Source organism: Balaenoptera musculus, chromosome 3 (genome assembly GCF_009873245.2).
Source record: "Balaenoptera musculus isolate JJ_BM4_2016_0621 chromosome 3, mBalMus1.pri.v3, whole genome shotgun sequence".
Taxonomy (NCBI): Eukaryota; Metazoa; Chordata; class Mammalia; order Artiodactyla; family Balaenopteridae; genus Balaenoptera; species Balaenoptera musculus.
This window is the reverse complement of record NC_045787.1, coordinates 145,962,415-145,980,690: the sequence shown is the minus strand read 5'-3', so window position 1 is coordinate 145,980,690 and position 18,276 is coordinate 145,962,415. Positions and strand designations below refer to the sequence as shown.

General features: G+C 48.6%; 1 protein-coding gene across 1 annotated transcript in view; it reads left to right on the top strand.

Annotated features, from left to right (window-relative positions):
• The window catches only part of SH3PXD2B (SH3 and PX domains 2B), a 111,308-nt gene extending 94,949 nt beyond the window's left edge, over positions 1-16,359 (top strand). Inside the window, exons 12-13 of the mRNA XM_036848125.1 lie at positions 111-230; positions 9,787-16,359. Coding sequence (XP_036704020.1) covers positions 111-230; positions 9,787-11,343 — 1,677 coding nt within the window. The 3' untranslated portion in view covers positions 11,344-16,359. The remainder of the gene's footprint in view (positions 1-110; positions 231-9,786) is intronic.
• The last annotated feature ends 1,917 nt before the right edge of the window (positions 16,360-18,276 follow it).

Sequence of the window (18,276 nt, the reverse complement as noted above, 5' to 3'; positions counted from 1 at the left end):
CGCCATCGCCCCCTTGAGGGTGATTGTGTGCCCCAATCCCTTAGCGCCTCCCATTCAGCGCCATGGGAATGGACTTATAGTGGATTTAACACTGTGTTTAATTGTACCAGCCTCGAGGTCTGCCCAAGCCTCCCATCCCACCCCAAGTGGAGGAAGAATATTACACCATTGCTGAATTCCAGACCACCATCCCTGATGGCATCAGCTTCCAGGCGGGCCTGAAGGTCGAGGTGAGTGGACGTGGTCTCCCTTTGTCTACCTGTGATTCTTTTTTTTTTTTTTTTTTTGAAGTATAGTTGATTTACAGTGTTGTGTTAATTTCCGCCGTACAACAAAGTGATTCAGTTATATATATATACGTGTTCTTTTTCATATTCTTTTCCATGATGGTTTATCCCAGGATATTGAATATCGTTGCCTGTACTATACAGTAGGACGTTGTTGTTTATCCATCCTGTATATAATAGTTTGCATCTGCTAATCCCAAATTCCCAGTCTGTCCCTCCCCACCTACCTCCCCCTTGGCAACCACAAGTCTGTTCTGTCTGTCTATGAGTCTGTTTCTGTTTCATAGATAAGTTCATTTGTGTCGTATTTTAGATTCCACATATAAGTGATATCATATGATGTTTATCTTTCTCTTTCCGACTTACTTCACTTAGGATGGTAATCTCTGGGTCCATTCATGTTGCTGCAAATGGCATTATTTCATTCTTTTTTCTGGCTGACTAGTATTCCATTGTGTGTGTGTGTGTGTGTGTGTGTGTGTGTGTGTGTGTGTGTGTGTGTATACACACCACACCTTTATCCATTCATCTGTCAGTGGACACTTAGGTTGTTTCCATGTCTTGGCTATTGTAAATAGTGCTGCAGTGAACATTGGGGTGCATGTATCTTTTTGAATTAGAGTTCTGTCCGGATATATGCCATTGTCATACGGCAACTCTATTTTTAGTTTTTTGAGGAACCTCCACACCGTGCTCCATAGTGGCTGCACCAACTCACATTCCTACCAACAGTGTAGGAGGGTTCCCTTTTCTCCACACCCTCTCCAGCATTTATTTGTAGATTTTTTAATGATGACCATTCTGACCCATGTGAGGTGATACCTCATTGTAATTTTGATTTGCATTTCTCTAATAATTAGCAATGTTGAGCATCTTTTCATGTGCCTGTTGGCCATCTGTACGTCGTCTTTGGAGAAATGTCTGTTTACGTCTTCTGCCCATTTTTCAATTGGGTTGTCTGGTTTTTTGTTGTTGAGTTACATGAGCTGTTTGTATATTTTGGAAATTAAGCCCGTGTTGGTCGTATCATTTGCAAATAATTTTTTTCAGCCCATGGTTTGTCTTTTCGTTTTGTTTGTGGTTTCCTTTGCTGTACAAAAGCTTGTACTACTTGTGATTTTTGATTCTAGGCACCATCTCCTATTTCTGTATTCTTTTTTTTTTTAGTAACAGCTTTATTGAGATATAATTCACATACCATATGATTCAGTGATTTAAGGTATAAAATTCAGTGGTTTTTAGTTTAATTACAGAGTTGTGCAACCATCACCACAATCAACGTTAGAACATTTCATCACCCAAATAAGAAACCCTATACACATTAGCAGTCCCTCCCCACGTCCCCTCAGTCCCTCTCAGTGCCCCTGCCCCAGCCCTAGGCAACCACTGATCTATTTCCTGTGTCTATAGATTTGCCTCTTTTTATCACCTCCTCCTTCCTTGATTGCCTCTCCTCTCCCCTTTACTTCCCACTTCTTTGCTTGTCTACTCCGTTCCCTGCGTAAAGGCCATCATAAATCCTTTCTCCCCTCCCATTTCTCTTTTCTTTCTCATGGGGTTAGAGCTTGAAGGTGTTTCCCATGTTTCCAGGAAAGCCCGTAAGTAATGGAATAGCAGTTAGGTGCCGGCCACTGCACTAAACACCTCACATGCCATATCTCGCCTAATCATATCACCATTTACTCTTGTGAGGCAGGACTATTACAATCCCCATTTTTCAGAGGAGGAAGTTGTGGCTCAGAAAAAAGGTGTTGTCCAAGGTCACACAGCCAAAAGGTGGCAGAGTCAGGATTTGAACCCATGTCTGTCTCCAGATTAGAACCAGGGCTATTGACAGCCTGCTGTTTATCTGCCCAGTATTTGGGGATCTCAGGAGGATGGAGACCATATCTGTTTTTTACTTCTGTATCCCCACAGCTAGCACAGTGCCTGGCACGTGATAGATTTGCAATAGATGTTGTTGAATCAATGAAAATCCATCTCCCCACTAGCCTCCTGCTAACACCCAGAAAACCAGGGGAGTGTTTTCTTCTTCATTCTCATCCCTAACCCTGGCCTTGGGGCTGGTCCACAGTAGGTGCTCAGAGAGCCATTCCTTTATGAATGAACGTTTGAATGAACGAAGGAAATAAAGAGTGAACAAATGATTACTGAGCCAATGCATAAGTGCGGCATGTGTCCTAAGGGTCTTTAGTCGCTTCTCTAGGCTTCCAAAGAACCCACCATTTTCCCTCCCGCTCTGACACCTCCTACCCCACCCCCTCTCTTCCCCTCGAGTCCCAGGGCAGCTGTCCAGTGAGCCTGGGAGGAGGTGACTTCTCGAAGGTGCATCCTGGGTCTCACCACCACTGATTCTGCCCAAGCCTCTCCAGAAAGTTCTCCTCAAGCCAAGTGTCCTTTAACCCATGCAGACAGCAGGAGGGTTGTCTGCAGGGGTGTTTAAAGAACCGGGATTGAAGCTGTCAAACTAATTTTTTAAAATGCAAATCCCAATCCTCACAGAGAAACTGAGGGGACAGTGGAAATACCTCCAAGGCTCTAAAAGGCTTTTTATCTGCTCCTTTTTTTTCCTCCCAATCTGTTCTTTCTGACTTCAAATCCACAGAGAGAACTCACAGGCATCTTGCTTGTGCTTCAAGATAATTCTGTGCCCAGTTCCCCCATTTTGCTGTTTAAAACATGTATGTTATTCTGACATGAAACATATGCCTGTCTCTTAACGTCTTTCCACATCAAGGGCTGTTCTTCCTCCCATTGCTATTCAGCCTTATTTTCACTGCTTTCCTCTGAACCCCACTGGTGGCCCCTCCCCACCTCTCTTGCTCTCTCTGCCTTTAACCTTCCTTTAACCCAGCTCCTAGCCCACTACCTGCTTTGTTATAGAAGGCTCTCAAGGCCATTCTCAGAACTGAACTTGGCATATCAAAATGCACCTCATTCTTCAAATCCCTGCCTCCTCTGGGAAGCCTCCCCAGGTTCACAATGGTGTCCCTTCCCTACCCTTCCGTTAGCTTCTATGGGACCATACATCTCAATCCTTAACTAAGGGCAGGCCCTCATTTGTGTACATAATGCTTTCTTGACATTATGAAAAATGAATATTATTCTCCCCTCATTCTTCAGTGATTGAGTTTTAAATTCCAGTCATCTTCCCTTGGCACTTTGAATAGATTGTCCCATTCTCTTCCTGCATCTAGTGGTGCTAGGAAGCAGCTACTATCCACCTGGTCCTTGTTCTCTTTTTCATTAGCTGTCATTTCTCTGATTTTCTCAGGAGCTCCTCACTGTCTTTAAAATGCCGACGTTTCATTAAAGCATGTCTAGGTATGTTTCTTTATTTTTATATCCTGCTCAGCATGTGGTGGGTCTTTTCAATCTAAGAACTCAGGAGATCTTCCTAGAAATTTTCCCACTTTTACTTCTTTTTTTTGGTGGGGGGGTGGGTAGGGGACCCCCGGCGCATGGCATGCAGGATCTTAGTTCCCTGATCAGGGATCAAACCCTTGCCCCCTGCAGTGGAAGCACGGAGTCTTAACCACTGGACCGCCAGGCACTTTTACTTCTTTAAATAATGACTCTCTTCACTCTTTTTATTCTTCCTTTTGGAATGGTTATGAAACAGAATGGGAGCTTCTGCCCCTATTTTCCATGTCTCTTAACGTTTCTTTCATATTTTCCACCTTCATCCCTTTGTGCTCCATTCCTAGAGCATTCTGCTTCATCTTTTATCCATTAATTTGCTCTTTAACAATTCAGTCTGTTTCTTATTTTATTTCATCAACTATCATTTTTATTTCCAAGAGCACTTATTGATTCTTTTTCATAGTTATGTGTTCTTGTTTCATAATAGCCTGTTCTTTCACGATGTCGATGCCCTTCTGTATCTGTCTAAGGATATTAAATATGTTATTGTTCATGATCTCTTTCCTCGGTTGTAAATCCTTTGCAGTGGTGTTGGTATTTATTTCAGTTCTTTTCATGGTGTTAGGACTTGTCTTGGGCAGTACAAGAAGAGGCAGCAGTCAAACAGCCCAGTTGGGGAGTGTACACAAGGGGCTGGTTGACTTCCACTGGCTTCAGTGCCAGATCGGGGACTTCTGAGCCAGCCACTGAGCAGTGTCTTGTCTCTGACCCAAGCTCATTCTTTCACTGTTCCACGCGTGAGCAATCACCTCCTTCATACCACCTACCCTACAGGAATGGAATAAAGGGCATAGAGGGGTCAACCAGCCTTGTGGCTTCTGCCGTGGTATCCCAGTTAATCCCCTGTCACTTGCCCCTGGGCCTTCCTAGTCTCAGATTCTACCCCCTCGAAGTCTGGCAGGCCTCACACTGCTACTACCTTTTGCAACAAAACACCCTGCAGCAGTCCTGGGCCACAGCCCCCCCTTTGCAGCTTCTGCCTCTCAGTGATTCCTCACAATTCTTGGTCCACTAACTTCTCCCCTTCCTCTTTCTGCGCTTGGCTTTGTACTGATATTCATTTGTTTCCTGGCTTTATTGCATTAAGGGGAAACCGCTGTTCATTCCATCTCCCATCTTGAAACCAGAAGTCTGGCTTGCCTATTATAAAAGTTTGTTTGTTTGTTTGTTTGTTTTTTCCCACGAGCACTGAAAAACGTGATAAAACCTTCTTCTCCTTTAAGACAATGAGTTTCCAGCATTTTGTACAAACACACACCATTGTTTGAGCGTGCTGGCAAACAGGGCATTTGCCCATACGCACCAGCACTCCCTGGCCTAGAGCATTCTGAAATCCACCTAGGGCAGCTCAAGGTGTTCCGGACAATGCACTGAAGCTGAGGGCTGACTGTGTGTGCAGTAGGGAGTAAATGGATCCCTGGGGTCTTCTGGAGGTGTTGGGGAGTCTCCCTCCAAGGCTGCACCCCCCACTTCAACCAGAACCATTCCCCTGTCTCGTTTCTGGCTTTTAGTCTGTCTGTTTTTGCTAAAGCTGAGCCAATAAATAGCTCACATACCCAGCATTCTTTTCCAGGAAGCACAGATGTAACCCATCCTTGAAACTTCTCTGCTTTAGTATTGTTCTGTGATGTCAGCATAGGTTCTGCTAGTGATGACTTGAAGGACTTGAGGGAGAAATAGTTGACCCTACAGTTTTTGGTTTAACCAAGAGTTCTTTTCTTATGATAAACGCTGTATCCTTTGTTTTCTTCTCCTCCAGTTTTGCTTCCTGGTTCAATTCAACATCATCTTAGTGTTCAGAATTCATTAATGGAACCGCAGTGTTCTAGCAGTGGAGCTACAAGGAATACCTTAGTTCCTTGCTTGGTCTATGTATCTTCAAAACATGTTTTACTAATGATGATACAATGATAATGATGATACAGACACTTATCTGTGCCGAGTACTTTACATCCTTCATAACTAATCTTCACACAAGTCCCAAGAGGTCGATACATTCAGCCCATTTTATTTTTTTTAATTTATTTATTTATTTTTGGCTGCGTCGGGTCTTTGTTGCTGCACGCGGGCTTGTTTTAGTTGCGGCGAGCGGGGGTTCCTCTTCGTTGTGGTGCGCAGGCTTCTCATTGCGGTGGCTTCTCTTGTTGTGGAGCACGGGCTCTAGGCACGCGGGCTCAGTAGTTGTGGCACACGGGCTTAGTTGCTCTGCTGCATGTGGGATCTTCCCGGACCAGGGCTCGAACCCGTGTCGCCTGCATTGGCAGGTGGATTCTTAACCACTGCACCACCAGGGAAGTCCCCAGCCCATTTTACAGGTGTATCTGAGACAAAGAGAGGTTAGGTAAATGTCCAAGGTTACATAGCTGGTAAGTGGTGGAGCTGGGATTTGATCCCACATCTCTCTGGTTTTAAAGCCCAGGCTATTTTCTTTCATCTCCATTCTTGTGATTTTGCATTTGCTTTTACAGGCCAACCTTGGAGATATTGCAGGTTCAGTTCCAAACCACCACTATAAAGCCAGTGTCACAATAAAGCAAGTCACATGAATGTTTTGGTTTCCCAGTGCATATAAAAGTTGTGTTTACATTATACTATAATCTGTTAAGTGTGCAATAGCGTTATGTCTAAAAAAATGTGCAGACCGGGCTTCCCTGTGGCACAGCCCGTGTGCCACAACTACTGAAGTTGGCATGCCTGGAGCCTGTGCTCTGCAACGGGAGAAGCCACCGCAATGAGAAGCCTGAGCACCTCACTGAAGAGTAGAGAAACTAGAGAAAGCCGCAACTAGAGAAAGCCCATGCACAGCAACGAAGACCCAACATAGCCAAAGATAAACAAATAAAATAAATAAATTTATTAAAAAGAAAAGTGCAGACCTTAGTTAAAAAATACTTAATTGCTAAAAAATGCAAACCATCATCTGAGCCTTCAGCAAGTCATAATCTTTTTGCAATAGTAACATCAAAGATCACTGACCACAGATCACCATTGCACATATAATAACAATGAAAAAGTTTGAAATATTGTGAAAATGAGCAGTTTGTAAAAAAATAACAGTGCAGTATCTGCAAAGTACAATAAAGTGAAGCACAATAAAATGAGGTTTGACTGGGGACTTCCCTGGTGGTGCAGTGGTTAAGAATCCACCTGCCAATGCAGGGGACACAGGTTTGAGCCCTGGTCCGGGAAGATCCCACGAGCCGTGGAGCAACTGAGCCCGTGTGCCACAACTACTGAGCCCACGTGCCACAACTACTGAAGCCCACGTGCCTAGAGCCCATGCTCCACAAGAGAAGCCACCGCAATGAGAAGCCCACCACTACGACGAAGGGTAGCCCCTGCTCGCTGCAACTAGCGAAAGCCCTCGTGCAGCAACAAAGACCCAAGGCAGCCAGAAATTAATTAATTAATTAATTAATTAATTAAAAAACTTTTATTAAATGAGGTATGACTGACTGTATTCGTAATAGCTCTTAGCTTCTCTCTAGTAAATGAAAACTCCCATACATCGCAATTAAGAACACAAATGTTGAGAGCTTCTGCCATAGTACATAGTAGAGTGTAAGCTTAGCGAATCCTCATTGATAGATTTCATTTTGATTATTGTTCTATTTTCATTTGCTCACGTACATACTTAGTCTTAGAGTTGTTGAATTCACGGATGTGCCGACAATGACTTGTATGCCCAGAATCACCTTCAGTCATTACCAGAGCTGCCAAGTGTTGATAAGATGCTGGTCACCAGCACATAAAGGGCTTCCATTTACCAGTACCCTTTCCTGGAGAGACTCCAGTGGGACGTGTTAAGTACATGCCTGCCACATGCCTGCTGCGTTCTCAGTGCTCTCCCCTGTAATTTGATACTAATAGGTAACGTTTTCCTTTCAGCCTTTACCAAGTGCTGTTGCACGCATTAGCTTATGTGGTCATCATGGAAACCCTACAAGTGGGCATTACTGTTCTTACCATCCTCTCTGTTTTGTGGTGTGGCATCTCAGGCCTGTGGCTTACCCAGGGCTGTTGAGGCAGCCGGAACCGGAACCGGAACCCAGGACTGCAGCCCCAGAGGCCAGCCTCTACTCCTGCGCTGGGTCTGTGGCTGCCTTTCTCTCTGATCTGGGTGGCAGAGTGCAACAGCAGAACCATACCCACAGCCCTCGGCCCCTAGCGCTTTCTCACCTCGGGCACAGCTTCCCCCCAAGCAGGGTCCACTTTCCAGGGCAGGGCTGGGTAGTAAAGGCTCAGGCTCTGGAGCCCACCAGGCTGCCTTTGACTCCCGCCTCCACCACTGAGTTTCTGCGTGACCCTCTGCGAGTTCCTCAGCTCTCCTGAGGCTTGGTTCTGCATCTGTACAATGGGATGACAATCCCCATCTCATCAGGTGGTTGTAATCATTAATCAGCTCTCCTGTGCACAGAGCCTGCTGCGGTATTGCTGTTTATTACTTTGCTCAGGCTGCCATCACGAAAGACCGGGTGGTTTAAACAACAGAGATGTATTTTCTCATGTTCTATAGGCTGGATGTCCAAGAGCAAGGTGTCAGCAGGTTTGGCTTTTCCTGAGGCCTCTCTCCTTGGCTCACAGCTGGCCACCTTCTCTCTGTGTTCACACGTGGTCGTCCCTCATTCTGGATGTTCTGTGTGTCCTCATCTCCTCTTATAAGGACAACAGTCATATTGGACTAGGGCCCACCCTAATGACCCCATTTTAACCTAATTACCTCTTAAAAGGCTCTGTCTTCAAACGCAGTCACAATCTAAGGTACGGAGGGTAGGGCTTCAGCATATAAATCTGGGGGGGACTCAGTTCAGCCCATAACATGCAACGTGTGCACCTTTCACCCATGTGAATTCAGCCACATGGTACTAAACAAAAAGGAGACAGGAAACATAAGATATTAAATAACATGAGTGATTCCACCCACCGTTCCAGTCAATGGGTGTGTATCCCAGAGGCAGAGGGAGATGAGATGAAAGTTTGCTGTACCTCCATCAGCATCAGTTCCCCTGTACCTAAACATGAGCTAGGTGTGATCCCCACGTTTAAGGATGCACATTTTTCATACGGCATGGCATATAAACACCAGCCAACTGCTTTGTCTGGTGCTCAACCAAAGGAGCAACGATCAAGGCTAGTTTGGGCTGTATTGGGGATTTGCCTTGAACTTCTTCAGAATTTTAGCAGACACTGCTGGTGGCCTGCCCTGTATCCCAACCCCGCGACTGCTTCCCACCTCCTATGCCCACCTAAGGGCATCACCCAGAAAGGGGGAGGGTTAATGTCTTGGGGACGGGGAGGGACTAGGGGTCAGGAGATAAGTGTCCCCACCCCCAATGTCTGATTCTGCACAGTCTCTCGGAGGATCCCTGTTAAATTAAGCCCCACTGGCCCAAGAGCATTAACCTGCTCCTAACTGGCTCTTTCTTTCCTCAGTTCCTCACTTGGGCTTCCTGGAATCATCTCTCAAATTAACTACCTACACCCAAGTTCATGTCTCAAGGACTGATTTTGAGGAAATCCAAAATTACACGAGCACCTACCCCCATGTAAGATGTTTCTGATAGGGCTTCCCTGGTGGCGCAGTGGCTGAGAATCTGCCTGCTAATGCAGGGTACACGGGTTCGCGCCCTGATCTGAGAGGATCCCACATGCCGCGGAGCAACTGGGCCCCTGAGCCACAACTACTGAGCCTGCGTGTCTGGAGCCTGTGCTCCGCAACAAGAGAGGCCGCGATAGTGAGAGGCCCGTGCACCGCGATGAAGAGTGGCCCCCGCTTGCCACAACTAGAGAAAGCCCTAGCACAGAAACAAAGACCCAACATAGCAATCAATCAATCAATCAATCTTAAAAAAAAAAAATTCTACCCTTTGGTTATCATCTAAAAAAAAAAAAAAAAAGATGTTTCTGATACACAGCGGTCTCATAGATGGTCCCCCATAGATATTGTCTGGGAATCTGACGAATGTAAAATCCCTGATTCCAGAACCCCAGCTGCATGTGGGTTCTCCCAGACCATCCTGGCCCACTGGCCCTGACACCATACCTACTCAGTGCTTTCCTCTGCCCTCCCTTCCAGGTGATCGAGAAGAACTTGAGCGGCTGGTGGTACATTCAGATTGAAGATAAGGAAGGATGGGCCCCAGCGACTTTCATCGATAAGTATAAGAAGACCAGCAATGCCTCAAGACCCAACTTTCTGGCTCCCTTGCCCAATGAGGTGACGCAGCTCCGGTTGGGAGATGCAGCAGCAGTGGAGAACTGCACGGGCAGTGAAGCCGTCGGCCCATCCCGGCCCCTACCCGATGCACCACATGGGGCTGTGGACTCTGCCATGCCATGGTCCAAAGACTGGAAGGGTGGTAAGGAGGTCCCAAGGAAAGCACCTTCAGACACGTCCTCGTGTGCAGGCTACGAGGAGATCTCGGACCCCGACCTGGAGGAGAAGCCCAGCCTCCCTCCCCGGAAAGAATCCATCATCAAGTCGGAAGGGGAGCTGCAGGAGCGACAGAGGATGGAGCAGCTCAGAGGTTCTTCGCCCAAGCCTCCTGGCATGATCTTGCCAATGATCCCAACCAAATACACGCCTCCAGCCCGGGACAGCAGGAGACCAGAGCCCAAACCTGACAAAAGCAAGTTGTTCCAGCTGAAAAACGAGATGGGGCTGGAGTGTGGCCACAAAGTATTGGCCAAGGAAGTGAAGAAGCCCAACCTCCGACCTGTCTCCAAATCCAAAGCTGACCCACCGGAGGAGAAGCCGGAAGCTGTTCCCCAGAATCCCTTCTTAAAGTCCAAACCTCAGGTTAGGCCAAAACCAGCTCCTTCCCCCAGGACAGAGCCTCCTCAGGGTGAAGACCAAGTGGACATCTGTAACCTCAGGAGCAAGCTCAGGCCCGCCAAGTCCCAAGAGAAACCCTCGTTGGACGGAGAGAGCAGCCCCCAGGCTGGGGGAGGCCAGGACGTGGCCATCAGCCGTGGCTTCCTCCCAGGGGAGGGGCCTGGCCGCGCCCAGGACAGGACGAGCAAACAGAATGGGCTCAGCCCAAAGGAGACGTCCTGCAGAGCCCCTCCAAGGCCAGCCAAGACCGCAGATCCCGTGCCTAAGAATGTGCCAGTTCCCCTCCTAGAGGCTTCCCAGCAGAGACCTGTGGTCCCTCCTCGGAGACCACCACCCCCCAAGAAAAGCTCCTCGTCGTCCAGGCCCCTTCCAGAGGTCAGAGGGCCCCTTCCAGAGGTCAGAGGGCCGCAGCGGGAGCCCAACGAAGGCAAGGCAGCTCCTGTCCCAGGCCGGGCCCTGCTTGTCCCCCCAAAAGCCAAACCTTTTCTCTCCAACTCCTCAGGGGGACAGGATGACATGCGAGGCAAAGGTGGGCTGGGGCCACGGATGATGGGCAAGATGGGAGAAAACAAGGAGAAAGTGGCTGCAGCCCCCTTCCCCAATGCAGACGGCCCCAAGGACTTGTATGTGGCCGTGGCCAACTTTGAAGGAGACGAAGGTACCAGCAGCTTCCAGGAGGGGACGGTGTTCGAGGTCCGGGAAAAGAACAGCAGCGGCTGGTGGTTCTGCCAGGTCCAAAGCGGAGCCCCCTCCTGGGAAGGGTGGATTCCTTCCAACTATCTCAGAAAGAAGCCCTAGCCTGCTCCCTTCCTGCCTGGAAGTCCTGCACGACCCTGCCGGCTTTACCTACATATTTAATATGCCTCTTAATTTATCATCCTCCACGCAGCTTCAAAGGAAGGAAGACTGGAATACTGTGGTTTCTTCCCTTCTCTGGGTGGAGAGGGATCCCTCCCATCACAGCATCCCCTGGAGGCTCAGAGGCCACACCCCTTTCTCTCAGCATCCCTGCCTTAAGGCCAGTGGCATTGCCACCCAGCTTCCCTGCCCACCCAACCGCTGGACCATGACTCTCTGAGGCCTCTAGGACCGGAATCCATCATCTGGAGAAACTACAGAAAGGGTCTCTTGTTACTCGGATCAGGCAGAGTATGGGGAGCCCCACCCCCGACCCAGCACCCCACCCAGTTCATTCATGTCAAGCAACTTGATTCACTCAGTTTCCAAAATGCCTGGTCCCAGAAAGAACTTCATCCTGTAGAAGTCAGCTCCGTTGCCAGTTCCAGGGAAGTGGTGTCTTCCCCGAGGCCTCAGGTCCACGGGCCTCTCAGGTTCAAGCAGATGAAGCTGCCCCAAGAGTGGGCCTGGAGGTCCTCCCAGCCACCCTGCCTCCCTTCTGTGCTGGGACCCTGATCGGTTCTAAAGGAGTGCTTCCAGCTCCAAGCATGCTCCACTTTCCTGCTGCAGGCTGTGGTCCAACCCAGGGCTTTTAAACAGGAATCCCCAGCCCGCTTTTAGGGGGGGGGGGGCTTTCACTTCTGCCTACCTAGAGCAAGAATCTCAAGGTTTGTTTGAATAAGGGGACCATTCACAAGCCACGCCCCTTGGGAGCTCCTCTTTGCTGAGTAGCTAGTAGGTGCCAAACACTGTACTTGGCACTTTACATTCATGCTGAACCCTCACAGCAGCCCTCTCTGATACTATTATACCTGTTTTATAGATGGGGAAACTCGGGTTCAATGTGCCCAAGGGCACACTAGCTGGGAAGAGGAGGAAAGGGGATTTGCATCCAGGCTGGCCTGACTTCCATGCCTGTGCCCTTCCCCCTGTAAGAGGCAAACCAGGCGGGGACAGGGAGACGCCAGCTGGCTCTCAGGAACAGGCGGCCAACTGGCTGCCCTGGGGTGTGCATGTGGGGGCCGGGTGGCTGCTCCCACACCCAACACCCCTCCAACCCATTGTAGCATCTGCTGAAGGCTGCCCTGGACCCCATACGGTTGCTCCACACAGCGGCTGCCCAGGGCCCCAGTGCTGCCACAGAGCCCTATTTCCTGCTCCTATGCTGGTGTCCCCCCGCCGGGGGATAGAGCTTATGGAGCAAAGGGAGCCAAGGTGGCCTCACATGCCAGCCTTGAGGGACCCTGGTGGCTCAAGGGCCAGCAGCTGAGTCTCCAGCAAACTGGGCAGAGTAGGCAGTAGTCCCATAAGGAGACGGGGACCCGAGGGCCAGGCAGAACCTCCTGTCTCTCTCTGCTGCTGCTTCCTGCTCCTCTCTGGCCCTCGAAGAGTAGTTTTCTTTTTTTTTTTTTTCCATGCACTCTCCCTCTCTGTGGTCTCCCTGGAAGGAACCCAGGGCAGCCCTTGCACCCATTTTGACTGATGTCGTTCACTGAGTCACGTAGAGACACAGCTACACTGCAGAACGAGAATCAGGACCCAGGGTTTCTGGCTTCCAGCCCAGAGCTCTTGCCTGGGGTCCAGGCTGCCTTGGGGTGTGAGAATGCAGCACCCCTCCTCATCCCACCCTACTCTGCAGGACAAGAGGAAGTGGCCCTGTCCTGCCCCAGAGATCTCTGATGCAGAGTAGTCAGCTGCTGCCATGCTTTTGGGACCACAAGGGCAGCTTTCCCAGGGATGCTCGCCATCCACCTGCAGTGCCAAAATTTATGTGCAAACAGCTCTCTTCCACTCTCCCCTCCCCTCCCCTCCCCACCCCTCCTCACTGCCACATGGGCTCTGGATGCTTCTCCCCTGGTCCACAGTCGCATCTTTATTCCTTCCTTCAGTAGGTCTGTAAATCCCACACCCCGACAATCTTGGGACAGGGCCCTGAGGTGCCCTGCCGCACCCACTTGCCCCCAGCCCTGTTCCCAGAACCTTGGGGGGAAGATGGCAGCCAGGGGCAGAAGGGAGAATGGGAGAGGGCCACCCACCCTCCAAGGTCCCCTCACTCGGGAGGAGGGCCCACAGCACGTTTTCCTGAGTTTTTGACCTATTTTGGTTTAAACACCATTCGTGAAGCTGTCATGCAGGATTTGACTACATTTCAAAAGACAAAACTCTGAATTTTTTTTTTTTTTCTGATTATCTCTCCGCTTTCATTGACCTTTTTCTAGTGTTTTGTGAGTGCCTACTATGTACTAGGCGCTGGGTGTAGACCAGGCTGCGGGTGGCTCCGTGCCCGGCTGTGAAGAGCTTGGATTTCCGTGTGCAGATTCCACTGAAGGCGTTTGTCTTTGGCTTCATTTCCTCCTCCCAGGGGTCAGCTGGGTGGGAATGGGCTAATTCCGCCTTTTTCTGGATAGAAAATTTTCCCTGCACATGAAAAAGTAATTAGCCTTTTTATTATTATTATTCTGGCATGAAAGGAAGGTACTAAAGCCACATTTCTCTCTGTTCACTGTTCTTTCCTCAGGACACATCTGTGGCCTGAGGACTCCTCTCTCCAGCTCCTACCACGGTGAGGGCACTTCCCCAGGCAGCTGCAAGGGACGGTCTTGATGGATGGTGGCTCTCCCTAGCTGTCCTCACCTGGGGGCTTAGGTTGATACCATCCAGGACTGTAGCCACCATTCTGTGCGCATTTGATAGAGCAGATGCAAAATCCCCTGGAGTCACCACCGTGGCAAATGTCCAGGGGCCATAGGAATAACTTTTGTGCCAGGCTCCGGGCAGGTTACCGGTGCCTACGCACGCTCCCTCCTTTAATTTCATCCTCACTTCAACCCTGTGAGGTGCCTAGGGTCAGCCCCAATCTGTCATGAGAGCACAGGTTCAGAGGATGAAGTCAGCGTCATCCAAATATTGACCAAGCTGAGACTTGCATCCAGTTTTTTCTCCCCAGTGCCCATGACATTTCCTCTGCCATCAACAATGAAATGTTCATGGTGCTTCCAGGGAAACGGGGGACCCTCCCTCTTAATTTAGGTTTTTCCTCTCCTGACCCCACGATCACACATGTCAGTAGGTCACAGGCCAAATGCCAGCCCAGAAAGGCAGGCAAGGATGGCTTTTATTCCTTTCCTCACCCCTGCATACTTTCTTGGGATGGCTATTTTATCTTATACCCTAGGGCAAAACTACAGCTTGTAGTCATAGCAACCAAATCTTTGGAAAATCTGCATTTTAGGACCACCACTTGATAAAATAGGCCTTTACTCAAGTTTTTTACTCAGAATTTCTTTGCCATTTGATGGGTTTATGTCCTTGTCCCAGGATGAGACTTGGGGAGCTGGGCTGCAGCTCAAACCATTTTTAATGCCCTGCCCTGCTGGGAGGCTAGAGCCTCGCCAGGCTTCCAATAGTCATGTTACACGTCCTCCACAAAGCCCCTCCACATGATTGATTTCTTAGACAAAGTTCTTGGCCTTAAAACATTTCTGGGTCCACAGGGGATTTCCTTACCAGGTAGAATGTAGGAAAACAAACTTGCCACATTAAAGGACAGATGCCAAATCTCCCCAAGGTTGGAAGACCCTACTCTTAGGCTGAGGGATGGACAGTCTAGTATTTATTTAGTCTGTACCAAGTGCACGGCACTGAGTGGGATGAAGTAGAAATCGCTCCTGGCCTCAGGTAGCTGGCAACTCAACATCATCAAGAACGAGAACATTTCGTGGCTCGGCTTGGCTCCCATCCTTTCATTGTTTCTGAGTTTTTAAGTGTTGGGTCAGGTCTTGCCCTTCACTTTGGGCTGTGACAACGTATATGTAACAGCCTGAGTCACGCATGGCAGTCCTGTCCCCTCCTTGGTTGTCAGGCCCGTCCTTCAGGGCTTTTGCTGCAAACAACCATACCAGACCATAGACCAAAGATTCCCTATTGTCAAACCGTGCAGCCTGAGTGAGTAGGAAACTGGCTTGCACTGAGGCCTGAGGGTGCGGCAAGCCCTTCCTTAGCCTGGAGGAATTGCTCCTAACTTGACTAAGCTTCTAATGTCTAGATGGACCTTAGCCCGTGGAGGTCACAGACAGAGTTGTGGAGTTGCAGAGTTAAAACCAGGAGGCTCCAGAGTCTTTGCTCATGGACCACCTGCTGAGGACCCTTCTCACAGACTTGACCGTCCAGCCCCATGGAGTAACATCTGCTTTCTGGTGCTACCTTGTGGAGTTTTCAAGCTACCCATTGTGTTTCAACATTCCACCTTTCCCGTTTTTATCGTCTACTCCCAAATAGGCCTTCTTGTCTCCAGTCAGGAACAAGGGACTCAACTTTTGTTGTCCTTGAAGAGGCCAAACCCAGTGCCACAGCCAGTAGCCTTCACTTTCAGGTCTTCTATAAACATACAAGAGGAGGTGCACCCACCAGGCTTATGATGGCAGTAAGCAATCCTAACACAACTAAGGTGTCCATATTTTACCCCAGTGTACGCCCGTCTGTGACATTGTGCCCATGCAATTGTTAATAGCACCCCTTTCACTCATGGGGTGATAACAAACTGGTCACCTTGGCTACAACCCACATTTCCTGCTTCAGGGAGCCACCAAGTAACTAGGCCATTTCTTGCATCCCTCCAGGAGCAGTGGGCCCTGATAGCATTGTCCCACCACCTCGCGTCTGCTTACAGGATGATGCTGGAGATCTCTGGACATCTCAGCACTCCTCATACCCTTGGCAAGTTGACACATTCTGGGGGTGTCTTTGTTTCCTTTTAACACACACGAAAAATACATGAGGATATATAATGTGAGGGGGGAGGGGTGATGAACAAGGAATTAGCTGTAGCATGTATAGACTATATACTTTACCATTAGACTTTTTCTTTTCTTTTTTTTTTTTAATAAAAAAAAGTGCTTGACTGGTTTCAAGCTTCATTGTGAAGATGTGTCTATGGATTTTATTTGGCTGAAGAAAGGGTGAGTAGCTTTGTGCCCTGGCATCTTGGCCTGGATTTGGGGATCAAAAAACAGAAGCCTGTGTGAGCTAGGTTTGGGCATTGCTCAGAAATAGGGATGATGACTCCTCTCTCTGGGCCCTAGTGTACTTTGATTCTTTTAACTGCAATGTCCAGAAACCAAGAGAAAGCTTCCTTGTATTCACTGGGTATCTCCCACATCTCGGCTCTGTGCCTAAAGGTGGAAAACTTTACACGTCCAGGGAGTTTGAACCTCTCGCTGGCATTGCCTACTGATGGGCAGGGAAGTAGGAGGGTGCAGCCACGGTTGGGCCGCAGGGACTGCCCAAGCCACTTGCTCCCAGGAGGTGGAGAGCATTGCCTGATGTTTTATTACTTTCCCAAAGGCAGCGCCAAGGCAAAACCAACCACCGGTGCGGAGCCTCCTTGGTCCCAGGTGAACCCAAAACGACACCACCACCCCACCTTCCTAGGAAGAGAAGAATAGAACCAGCAGAGTCCCAGCCCAGAAGAAGTTCAAAGGGGAGGATTTAGATACAATATTCATCCCACCTTGGAGGAAACAGTTTAAAGCAATGATCTTCTGGTGCACCTTACTTAGGAATAATCTTCCTTCATATATTAAGCTCTGTTCCCATAAGAAAGGAAAGTCATTATGTGGTTTAACACCACCACCCGTACCCCACACACCCCGAGAGCGTTTTCTCCCAAATCTCCTAAACCAGGAGTGCTTAGTCTCAAGAATACATCTGGAAATGACCATGGCATGGGCTTCCCGGGGCAGGCGTGCAGGGGCCCCTGAGCCTCCTGGGATGGGATGGGAACTGGACCGCGGTCAGGAATCAACATGACTTTGTGTCTCCGGGGTCTCTTACCCACTACCTTCCTTCAGTTCTGACTTGGAACTGGCACACTCACCACTGCTATCCTGTTCCAGGAATGCCACACCAAGCACGTACCTGCTCACACACCTGCAAACACTTTTCTCTAAGGGGTCATGGTGAATTTGGGGGTCCAAAACTCATATCAAGGGGCCACTCTTCTCCTAGTCCAGAGTGTTTAATGTCCACTCTTTCTCTAGTTCATGTCTATCTGGTCCAGGTGTGCCTCCTCACCATCTGGCAATCCATGCCTCCCAATCATTGGTTCTCAAATTTCAGTGACCAGAAGATTCAGTCAGGGAGCTTGCCAAAGTGCACATTCCTGGCTGCATCCCCCAAAAGTCAGAATCAGCAGGAATCTGCATCCTTAAAAAGTACATTGTGAGGAAATGGTCTGCACGCTCCACTCTGAAGAGATGGCCAAACTCAGCCCCTTCCTTACCTGGCATAGTATGTGTTCCAAAATGGTGCTTCATGCTACTATGATCAATGGCACCATTATTTTTCTGGGCATTTGCTGTGTTCCAGGCCTATGGGGCACTTTACCCACAATTTTATTTCATCCTCAGAATGCTCCGTGAAGTAGATATCTGCATTTTACCTATGAAGTTGCTAAGTTTCAGAAAAGTGAAGACACTGCCCCAAGGTCTCGCATGGCTAGTGCGTGGCGTGTCTGGTCCTAAAACTGGCTTTTTTTTTTTTTTTTTTAAACTGGCTTTTTTAAACCATACTATGCGCCCTCCCAAATGCTAATAAAGGCACATATCTCATCCTGATGTAATTCTTTCCTGGATTCATCATATTCAAGAACTACTTTCTCTTTCCAAAACCTAACGCTGTAATTAAGGGGAAAAATTCTAATTTTTTTGAGTACGTGCTATGGGCTGGTTACCTTATAGATATTATCTCTTTAATCTTCACTACAATTCTTCTAGGTAAGAATTATTATACCCATTTTATGGATAAGGAAATTGTCTGAGAGATTGTTTACACGTT